Source organism: Amblyraja radiata, chromosome 24 (genome assembly GCF_010909765.2).
Source record: "Amblyraja radiata isolate CabotCenter1 chromosome 24, sAmbRad1.1.pri, whole genome shotgun sequence".
Lineage (NCBI taxonomy): Eukaryota > Metazoa > Chordata > Chondrichthyes > Rajiformes > Rajidae > Amblyraja > Amblyraja radiata.
Window position 1 is genome coordinate 37,057,720 of NC_045979.1, and position 12,004 is coordinate 37,069,723.

The 12,004-nt window shown below is 48.1% G+C and overlaps 1 protein-coding gene across 1 annotated transcript in view; it reads left to right on the top strand.

Moving 5' to 3' along the window:
- Positions 1-12,004, top strand: part of LOC116986649 (acidic mammalian chitinase-like) — a 15,521-nt gene continuing 3,517 nt past the window's right edge. The window contains exons 1-8 of the mRNA XM_033042222.1: positions 1-12; positions 1,132-1,367; positions 2,782-2,838; positions 3,959-4,124; positions 5,347-5,471; positions 7,586-7,709; positions 9,439-9,621; positions 11,728-11,844. Coding sequence (XP_032898113.1) covers positions 1-12; positions 1,132-1,367; positions 2,782-2,838; positions 3,959-4,124; positions 5,347-5,471; positions 7,586-7,709; positions 9,439-9,621; positions 11,728-11,844 — 1,020 coding nt within the window. The remainder of the gene's footprint in view (positions 13-1,131; positions 1,368-2,781; positions 2,839-3,958; positions 4,125-5,346; positions 5,472-7,585; positions 7,710-9,438; positions 9,622-11,727; positions 11,845-12,004) is intronic.

The window sequence follows — 12,004 nt, forward strand, 5'->3', positions numbered from 1 at the left end:
ATGGATCTGTGGGTAAGTCTCTCCACATACACACATCCACACATCATACACAGTGGTGTGACCCATTGGTCAGGGTACAGATTCACGACTGCTGGACTTTACGCGAAGCTCCTGCGGTCGGTGATTGAATCCCCGACATCGAGGCGATCGAGGCTCCCGCGATCAGGGCGGCTGAAGTCCCTGCGGTCGGAGTTCCCGAAGTCGATACCTAACAAAGGGACGGCCAACTCCACGATGTTAGGCCGCAGTGCGCACGGAGATAACGATACGTAAAATGTTGCATCTCCGTCGAGGAAAGAGATTTTTTTTAAAGTTTATTTATTTATTACTAATTTTATTACTCATTTGTTACTGATTTTATTACCTCACCAGAGACCATCTTCAATCTGACTTTTAAACGTTATTCCCTTTATCCTGTATCCGTACACTGTGGGCGGCTCGATTGTATTCAGAGTCTTTCCGCTGACTGGATAGCACGCAACAAAACAAATAGCTTTTCACTTTATGTGTTGGAAGGAACTGTGCGGGTGCTGGTTTACAGCGAGGATAGACACAAAATGCTGGAGTAATTCAGCGGGACAGGCAGTGTGTCTGGAGAGAAGGAATTGGTGACGTTTCGGGTCGAGACCCTTCTTCGCTACCTCGGTACATGTGACAATAGGTTCAGCTTAGTTTATTGTCACGTGTACCGAGGTACAGTCAAAAACTTTTGTTGGTTGCTAACCAGTCAGCAGAAAGACAATACATGACTACAAAACTAAACCAAACATGAAAAACAAAACTAAACTCATTTATTACGCGTTTAGTTTAGTTTAGAAAAACGGCACGGAAACAGGCCCCTCGGCCCACCGAGTCGGCACTGACCAGCGATCCCCGCACACTAACACACACTAGGGACAATTTACACTCATACTAAGCCAATTAACCTATAAACTTCTGCACGCCTTTGGAGTGTGGGAGGAAACCGGAGCACCCGGAGAAAACCCACGCAGGTCACAGGGAGAACGTACAAACTCCGTACAGACAGCACCCGTAGTCGGGATCGAACGTGGGTCTCTAAGGGTTTTAGGGCAGCAACTCTACCGCTGCGCAACCGTTCCGCACCAATTATTACTAATTTATTACTCAAAGTTACTACGTTGTGATTTTTCTCACACTTTAGTCTCCTCGTACAAGCTGGTGTGTTACTACACTAATTGGGCTCAGTACAGGAAGGATGGAGCCAGGTTCATGCCCGATAAAATTGACCCCTGTCTCTGCACCCACTTGATATTCGCCTACGCCAACATAACCGAAGACCACGAGCTCACCAGCTTGGAGAAAGAAGACGAGGAAATGTACAAGAAATTCAATAATCTGAAAAGCAAGTAAGTCATATCATCAATAGGTCACAGAGTGCTGGAGTAACTCAGCGGGTCAGGCAGCATCTGTGGGGAACATGGATAGGTGACGTTTCACAGAGTGCTGGAGTAACTCAGCGGGTGCAGCAGCATCTATGGAGCTAAGGAAATAGGCAACGTTTCGGGCCGAAACCCGGAAGGGTTTCGGCCCGAAACGTTGCCTATTTCCAGAAGGGTTTCGGCCCGAAACGTTGCCTATTTCCTTAGCTCCATAGATGCTGCTGCACCATAACTCAGTGGGTCAGGCAGCATCTGTGGAGAACATGGATAGGTGACGTTTCACAGAGTGCTGGAGTAACTCAGCGGGTCAGGCAGCATCTGTGGGGAACATGGATAGGTGACGTTTCACAGAGTGCTGGAGTAACTCAGCGGGTCAGGCAGCATCTGTGGGGAACATGGATAGGTGACATTTCACAGAGTGCTGGAGTACCTCAGCGGATCAGGCAGCATCTGTGGAGAACATGGATAGGTGACGTTTCACAGAGTGCTGGAGTAACTCAGTGGGTCAGGCAGCACACACAGCACTCGTAGCCAGGATCCAACCCGGGTCTGTGACACTGTGAGGCAGCAACTCTACCACTGCGTCACTGTGATGCCCTCGTCTTTATAGTTCAGAGCTTATTTGGAGTCTCTGTGACTTATGGCCCTGTCCCACAGTGCGAGTTCATTCCAAGAGCTCTCCCGAGTTTTAAAAAAATCAAACTCGTAAGTACAGAGTTGACGTGGAAAAGCTTTTCCCACTGAGAGTAGGGAAGATTCAAACAAGGGGACATGACTTCAGAATTAAGGGACAGAAGTTTAGGGGTAACATGAGGGGGAACTTCTTTACTCAGAGAGTGGTAGCTGTGTGGAATGAGCTTCCAGGGAAGGTGGTGGAGGCAGGTTCGTTTTTATCATTTAAAAATAAATTGGATAGTTATATGGACGGGAAAGGAATGGAGGGTTATGGTCTGAGCGCAGGTATATGGGACTAGGGGAGATTATGTGTTCGGCACGGACTAGAAGGGTCGAGATGGCCTGTTTCCGTGCTGTAATTGTTATATGGTTATATGGTTATATGGTACGGAGAATGAACGTAGCGGGTACGTCGGAGCTCGGGGACGTCTCTTAGTGCTAACGGCAGGTACTCGAGAAGACTCACTAACGGCAGGTAAGCACGGGAAGACTCGTGAAGATTTTTCAAAAAGATGAAAAATGTCCACGAGAGCCCCGAGTACCGACGAGCGGCCATTACCGTAAATCTCCGCGTTCGAATCAGGGTAAACTCGGGAGAGCTCTTGGAATGAACTCGTACCGTGGGACAGGGGTTTAAGATGCTTTTTCTGCCACTATTTTCTGAACTCTCTAGTACTGATGGTTTTATGGTTTTTCTTTACAACAGGAATACTAAACTGAAAACCCTTCTATCCATTGGAGGCTGGAGTTTTGGAACTACCAGGTAAAGTCTTAACAGTGGGTGACCCGGACTTCCCGCCTTTGCCCCTCACTATCCACGTCTCTGATTAGAGATACAGCATGAAAACAGGCCCTTCAGCCCATCAAGTCCACGCCGACAATCGATCACCCATTCACACTCGTTCTCTGTTATCCCATTTTCGCATCCACTCCTTGCACACTAGAGGGCAATTTACAGAGGGGCCGATTAACCTACAAACCCGCACGTCTTTGGAATGTGGGAGGAAACCGGAGCACCCGGAGAAAGCCCACGCGGTCACTGGATGAACGTGCAAACTCCACACAGACGGTACCACTGTGTCAATCAATCAATCAACCAATCGATCAATCGATCAAAAGTTCATAAGTGAAAGGAGCAGAATTAGGCCATTCGGCCCATCGAGTCTACTCCGCCATTCAATCATGGCTGATCTATCTCTCCCTCTCAACCCCATTCTCCTTCCTTTTCCCCATTACCCCCTGACACCCGCACTAATCAAGAATCTGTCAATCCCCTCCAATGACTTGGCCTCCACAGCCTTCTGTGGCAATTAATTCCACAGATTCACCACCCTCTGATTAAAGAAATTCCTCCTCATCTCCTTCGTAAAGGAACGTCGGAAATGCTGCCTGAGCTGCTGAGTTACACAAACACACAAACCAACCTCCCTTCCATTGACTCCATTTATACCTCATGCTGCCTCGGCAAGGCCAGCAGCATCATCAAGGACCCCGGCCACTCCCTCTTCTCCCCTCTCCCATCGGGCACGAGGTAGAGAAGTGTGAAAACGCACACACCTCCAGATTCAGGGACAGTTTCTTCCCGGCTGTTATCAGGCAACTGAACCATCCTACCACCAACTAGAGAGCGGTCCTGACCTCCCATTTACCTCATTGGAGACCCTCGGACTTTGCTGGCTTTACCTTGCACTAAACGTTATTCCCTTATCCTGTATCTGTACACTATGAATGGATCGATTGTAATCACGTTGTGTCTTTCCGCTGACTGGTTAGCTCGCAACAAAAGCTTGTCACTGTACCTCGGTACACGTGACAATGAACTAAATAGACTGATTACTCCAGCACATTGTGCCTACTCACGGCGCTCTCTCTGCTCCCGTTAGATTCACCAACATGGTGGCCACGACGGACTCTCGTGCGACCTTTATCCGCTCGGCCGTCTCCTTCCTGCGCCAGTTTGGATTTGACGGCCTGGACGTGGACTGGCAATATCCCGGCTTCAGGGAAAGTCCGGCTGAGGATCGGAACCGGTTCACTGTCCTACTGAAGGTGAGAGGGCCGGGAATCTCCCTGTTACACACTCACACTAGTTCATGTTACACACTCACACACGGCGCACTAGTTCATGTTACACACTCACACATGGTGCACTTGTTCAAGTTACACACTCACACTGGTTCATGTTACACACTCGCACACGGCGCACTAGTTCACGTTACACACTCACACTAGTTCATGTTACACACTCACACTAGTTCACGTTACACACTCACCCACGGTGCACTAGTTCACGTTACACACACACTAGTTCATGTTACACACTCGCACACGGCGCACTAGTTCACGTTACACACTCACACTAGTTCATGTTACACACTCACACTAGTTCACGTTACACACTCACACACGGGGCACTAGTTCATGTTACACACGCACACTAGTTCATGTTACACACTCACACTAGTTCACGTTACACACTCACACATGGCGCACTAGTTCACGTTACACACACACTAGTTCATGTTACACACTCACACTAGTTCATGTTACACACTCACACTAGTTCATGTTACACACTCACACTGGTTCATGTTACACACTCGCACACGGTGCACTAGTTCATGTTACACACTCACACATGGTGCACTTGTTCACGTTACACACTCACACTAGTTCATGTTACACACTCACACTAGTTCACGTTACACACTCACACACGGTGCACTAGTTCACGTTACACACTCACACTAGTTCATGTTACACACTCACACTAGTTCATGTTACATACTCACACTAGTTCATGTTACACACTCACACACGGCGCACTAGTTCATGTTACACACACACTAGTTCATGTTACACACTCACATTAGTTCATGTTACACACTCACACACGGCACACTAGTTCACGTTACACACTCACACTAGTTCATGTTACACACTCATATACCATACACTAGTTCACGTTACACTCATACACGGCGCACTAGTCCATGTTACACACTCACACAGTGCACTTCCCATTACACACTCACTTCGGGTCGACTCAAAAGAAGGGTCTCGACCTGAAACGTCACCCATTCCTTCTCTCCGGGGATGCTGCCCGTCCCGCTGAGTCACTCCAGCGTTTTTGTGTCCATCTTCCATTGTGATCATGTGTTGTCTTTCCGCTGACTGGTTAGCACGCAGAGCATTTTACTGTAGCTCGGTCCACGTGACAGTAAACTGAACTGAGCGCCCTGTGTCACTGTTTCCTCCTGGCGTTCTGCAGGAGTTGCGAGCTGCAATAGAGGACGAGGCACACAATGAGGACAAAGGCAAACTGCTACTGACCGCTGCCGTTGCCGCCTACAAGGAGGTCATCGACAACGCCTACAACATCTCTGCCATCTCACAGTGAGTACCCGCGTGAGTCACGCATGGCGGCCGTGTGTCGGCACTGGGCCTGTACTCGCTGGAATGTAGAAGGATGAGGGGGTTACTCATTGAAACATACAGAATAGTGAAAGGCCTGGATAGAGTGGATGTGGAGAGGATGTTTCCACTGGTGGGAGAGTGTGGGAGGAAACCGAAAATGTTGGCGAAAACCCAAGCAGGTCACGGGGAGAACGTGCAAACTCCGTACAGACAGCGCCCGTGGACAGGTTCGAACCGGGTTTCTGGCGCTGTGAGGCAGCAACTCTACCATTGCCACCCAATTGTACTTGAGTACTTGAGACAGGTTTGGGTGTATCTATGTAGTGTATTGTCTGTAATTGGAGAGCATGCAATAAAAATCTTTTCACTGCACCTCAGTAAAGATTAATTGTAGTACGCAGGCCGAATTGATTGTAATCAATCACGGTGGCGCAGCGGTAGAGTTGCTCCTTACAGTGCTTTCAGCGCCAGAGACCCGGGTTCGATCCCGACTACGGGTGCTGTCTGTGCGGCGTTTGCACGTTCTCCCCGTGACCTGCGTGGGTTTTCTCCGAGATCTTCGGTTTCCTCCCACTCTTCAAAGACGTGCAGGTTTGTAGGTGAATTGGTTTGGGATAAATGTAACTTGCCCCCAGTGTGTGTAGCATAGTGTTCGTGTGCGGGGATCGCTGGTCGGTGCGGACTCAGTGGGCCGAAGGGCCTGTTCCCGCGCTGTATCTCTAAACTAAAAAAAAACAAAACTAAACTAAAGATATACACAAAATGCTGGAGTAACTCAGCGGGTCAGGCAGCATCTGTGGAAAACATGGATAGGTGACGTTTCACAGAGTGCTGGAGAAACTCAGCGGGTGCAGCAGCATCTATGGAGCTAAGGAAATAGGCAACGTTTCGGGCTGAAACCCTTCCGGGTTTCGGCCCGAAACGTTGCCTATTTCCAGAAGGGTTTCGGCCCGAAACGTTGCCTATTTCCTTAGCTCCATAGATGCTGCTGCACCATAACTCAGTGGGTCAGGCATCATCTGTGGAGAACATGGATAGGTGACGTTTCACAGAGTGCTGGAGTAACTCAGCGGGTCAGGCAGCATCTGTGGAGAACACGGATAGGTGACGTTTCACAGAGTGCTGGAGTAACTCAGCGGGTCAGGCAGCATCTGTGGAGAACACGGATAGGCGACGTGTGACGTTTCGGATAGACACCCTTCCTCAGTCTCGACCTGAAACATCACCCATTCCTTCTCTCCAGAGATGCTGCCTGTCCCACTGAGTTACTCCTGCATTTTATGTCTGTCTTCAGTTTAAATCAGCAGTTCCTTTCTAAACTATAGGGGTCAATGCAAATTGGCTTAAAATGCGCTATATAAATAAAGTTTACTTACTTACTAAACTAAACCAAATGCTTGTTGCCACAGACATTGTGGGCTGAAGGGCCTGTTCCTGTGCTGCACTATTCAATGTCTCTTCTGCAGTTGTATAGGGCACTGGTGAGACCACATCTGGAGTATTGTGTACAGTTTTGGTCTCCTAATTTGAGGAAGGACACCCTTGTGATCGAGGCAGTGCAGCGTAGGTTCACGAGATTGATCCCTGGGATGACGGGACTGTCACATGAGGAAAGATTGAAATGACTAGGCTTGTATTCACTGGAGCTTAGAAGGATGAGGGGGATCTTATAGAAACATATAAAATTATAAAAGGACTGGACAAGCTGGATGCAGGAAAAATATTCCTGATGTTGGGCGAGTCCAGAACTAGGGGCCGCAGTCTTAGAATAAAGGGGAGGCCATTTAAGACTTAGGTGAGAAAAAACTTTTTCACCCAGAGAGTTGTGAATTTGTGGAATTCCCTGCCACAGAGGGCAGTGGAGGCCAAGTCACTGGATGGATTTAAGAGAGAGTTAGATAGAGCTCTAGGGGCTAGTGGAGTCAAGGGATATGGGGAGAAGGCAGGCACGGGTTATTGATTGGGGACGATCAGCCATGATCACAATGAATGGCGGTGCTGGCTCGAAGGGCCGAATGGCCTCCTCCTGCACCGATTGTCTATGTTTCTATGTCTCCACGGCTCCATGAATCTAACAGCCTTCTTTTAATCAGGTGCTTGGACTTCATTTCTGTGAGGACGTTTGACTTCCATGGACACTGGGAGAAGGTGACTGGTCACAACAGCCCGCTCTTCCTGGGTCCCACTGACAAAGGCAAATTTATTTTCTATAACATTGTGAGTAGAATCATGATATACACCTTCTTCATGGTCACTATTTTACCACCAGGTTCAAGAATAGCTTCTTCCCAACACACAAGGGGTCAGGCAGCACCTTGCACTGAACTTTATACATGTTATTCCCTTTATCCTCTATCTGTGCACCATGGACAGCTGGATTGTAATCATGTGTAGTCCCTCCGCTGAAGATAGACAGAGTGCTGGAGTAACTCAGCGGTTCAGGCAGCATCTGTGGAGAACATGGATAGGTGACGTTTCACAGAGTGCTGGAGAAACTCAGCGGGTGCAGCAGCATCTATGGAGCTAAGGAAATAGGCAACGTTTCAGGCCGAAACCCTTCTGGGTTTCGGCCCGAAACGTTGCCTATTTCCAGAAGGGTTTCGGCCCAAAACGTTGCCTATTTCCTTAGCTCCATAGATGCTGCTGCACCATAACTCAGCGGGTCAGGCAGCATCTGTGGAGAACATGGATAGGTGACGTTTCACAGAGTGCTGGAGTAACTCAGCGGGTCAGGCAGCATCTGTGGAGAACATGGATAGGTGACGTTTCACAGAGTACTGGAGTAACTCAGCGGGTCAGGCAGCATCTGTGGAGAGCATGGATAAGTGACGTTTCACAGAGTGCTGGAGTAACTCAGCGGGTCAGGCAGCATCTGTGGAGAACATGGATAGGTGACATGGATAGGAGTCTCAGATTGCAGCTCTCAGTCTGAAGAAGGGTCTCGACCCGAAACGTCACGCATTCCTTCTCTCCAGAGATGCTGCCTGTCCCACGAGTTACTCCAGCACTTTGTGTCTATCTACGAATGTAATTGTTACATGTTTGGTACAAATCGTGACTCTCTTGACTGACCAGAATGTGTCAGCAGTGATTCTTTCACTCGTCATAAATTCATGTGATAGGAGCAGAATCAAATCTACTCCGTTATTCGATCATGGCTGATCTATCTCTCCCTCTCAACCCCATTCACCTGCCTTCTCCCCATAACCCCTGACACCCATACTAATCAAGAATCCATCTATCGGGACGACAGATGGCACAATGGGCAAAGTGTTCGGCTGGCAACCGGAAGGTAACCGGTTCGAATCCCGCTTGGAGTGTATACTGTCGTTGTGTCCTTGGGCAAGACACTTCACCCACCTTTGCCTGTGTGTGAATGTGTTGTGAATGTGTGTGAGTGATTGGTGGTGGTCGGAGGGGCCGTAGGCGCAGATTGGCAGCCACGCTTCCGTCAGTCTGCCCCAGGGCAGCTGTGGCTACAGAAGTAGCTTACCACCACCGAGTGTGACTGAGGAGTGAATGAATAATGCGATGTAAAGCGCCTTGAGTATTAGAAAGGCGCTATATAAATCCCATCCATTATTATTATTATTATTATTGTCTCTGCCTTAAAAAATCTCCATTGACTTGGCCTCCACAGCCGTCTGTGGCAAAGAATTCCACAGATTCACCACCCTCTGACTAAAGAAATTCTTCCTCATCTCGTTCCCAAAGGAACGTCCTTTAATTCTGAGGCTACAGCATAGCCTCTGGTCCTAGACTCTCCCACTAGTGGAAACATCCTCTCCACATCCACTCTATCCAGGCCTTTCACTATTCAATGAGGACCCCCCCCTTCCCCTCATCCTTCTAAACTCCAGTATAGTCGAGTCCCAGTGCCGTTAAACCACTCGTCATATGTTAACCTGACCTTCAGTAATGTTGGTGCATGCGGTTATCCCTGCAGGACTTTGCTCTGAAGTATTGGCGGCAGCAAGGGGCGGCAGCAGAGAAGCTCCTCGTCGGGTTCCCCACCTACGGACGCACGTTCACCCTGAGCAGCAGCGGCAACGCCGTGGGGGCTCCAGTGACAGGAGCCGGTCAAGTGGGACTCTTCACCCGCGAGCCAGGACTGGTGGCTTACTACGAGGTACTGCAGCGCAGCCCCAACCTACACTCACAACATCATAAGGGATAGGAGCAGAATAGGGCCATTCGGCCCATCAAGTGTACTCCCCCATTCAATCATAGAAACATAGAAACATAGATGCAGGAGTAGGCCATTCGGCCCTTCGAGCCTGCACGGCCATTCATTATGATCATGGCTGATCATCCAACTCAGTATCCTGTACCTGCCTTCTCTCCATACCCCCTGATCCCTTTAGCCACAAGGGCCACATCTAACTCCCTCTTAAATATAGCCAATTAACTGGCCTCAACTACCTTCTGTGGCAGAGAATTCCACAGATTCATCACTCTGTGTGTGAAAATCACGGCTGATCTATCTCTCCCTCCTAACCCCATTCTCCTGCCTTCTCCCCATAATCCCTGACACCAATACTGATCAGGAATCTATCTATCTCTGCCTCAAATATACTGTATCCACTGCCTTGGCCTCCACAGCCTTCTGTGGCAAAGAGGTCTGTATACGCGCAGCAGCTCAGTTGCCGAGAATGTTTATCGCGAGTGACCTATGACCTGGGCATGCGCAGTCGCAATACCGAACTCACTTATTGGCCCTAGTGTGTGTTGGATGGTGTTAGTGTACGGGGATCACTGGTCAGTACGGATTCGATCGGCCCAAGGACCTGTAATTCTAAACTAAACTAAACCAAACTAAACAGCAGATAGACACAAAATGCTGGAGTAACTCAGCGGTACAGGCAGCATCACCTCTGGATAGAAGGAATGGGTGACGTTTCGCGTCGAGACCCTTCTTCAGACTGGTTAGGGATAAGGGAAACGAGAGATATAGACAGTGATGTAGAGAGATAAAGAACAATGAATGAAATATTTGCAAAAAACGCCTCCATCCAAGACGACAAGAAATTGCAGAGCTTTGTGGATGCAGCCCAGACCGTCACACAATTCACGCTGCCTCGGCAAGGCCAGCAGCATCATCAAGGACCAGTCTCACTCCCGGTCACTCCCTCTTCTCCCCTCTCCCATTGGGCAAGAGATACAGTGAAAACGCACACCTCTAGATTCAGGGACAGTTTCTTCCCGGCTGTTATCAGGCAACTGAACCATCCTCTCACCAACTAGAGAGTTTGGCCCTGATTTGAACCTGGAGATTTACGGGAATAGCCGCTCGTAAGTACTCGGGGCTCTCGTGGACATTTTTCAACACGTTGCAAAATCTTCACGAGTCCCTCCCGAACTTACCGCGTTTCCCGAGTACCTGCCGTTAGCGTTACGAGCCGCTAAGAGAAGTCCCCAAGCTCCGACATACCCGCTATGTTCATTCTACGAACTTACCACGAGTTTGATTTTTTTTTAAACTCGGGAGAGCACTTGAATGAACTCGTACAGTGGGATAGGGCTATTACTCCAGAATTTTGTGTCTACCTTCGATTTAAACCAGCATCTGCAGTTCCTTCCTACACTAACCAGTTATATGTTCTATGGACACTGTTGGGATTTGTTACTAGCATCTAATGGCCATTGCATAGTTCTCCTGAAGAATTCAATATAAACAATATTTTGAGAATCTTGATCCACATAATTTCAAAATTTACTTATGTCGAAATTCTGCTACAATGTGGTTTTCCATGATGCAATGTGGCTATGATGCAATAGTTTAATTAGGCAACAGTAATTATATACGGCTGGCTATGATAATAACACAACCTTTACGGGAACGAGAGAACAACAATATTTAATTTGGAAATTGAAAAGCAGAAAAAAAGCTGTCAAGGATAAAAAATAGCCTACGAGGAAAAACTGTTTCCATGTAACAGCCCCACAGTAATCAGACACCATTTTATGTTTTGTAGGTTGACAAAATTCTGACATTGACAAGAATTACTTTTATTGATCCTTCTTTAGCTTAGTTTAGTTCATTGTCACATGTACTGTACCGAGGTTCAGCAAAATGTTTTTTGTTGCGTGCTATCCAGTCAGCGGAAAGACGATTACAATCGAACCGTCCACAGTGTACAGATGCAGGATAAGGGGAATATTTGCATCTGGACCTCAGCACAAGACAGGGATGATTTGTCTGCAGTATTAACAATAATTTCTATTGACTTGACAGACTTGTGTGTTTTTGAAAACCGCAACCTTGAAAGTCATTCCTGAACAGAAGGTTCCTTATGCATTCAAAGGAAGCCAATGGATTGGATATGATAACCAGCAGAGCTACAAGTTTAAAGTAGGTGCATTCAATTAATGCCCATAGTTTCATGCATAGATGTCTAATGTCTAACCTCTCCGGCTGTTAGACAAACCAGGAAGTGGGGATTTTGGGTGATACGTTAAGGTTTGATTCGGTTTAGTTTAGAGATACAGCGCGGAAACAGGCCTTTCGGCCC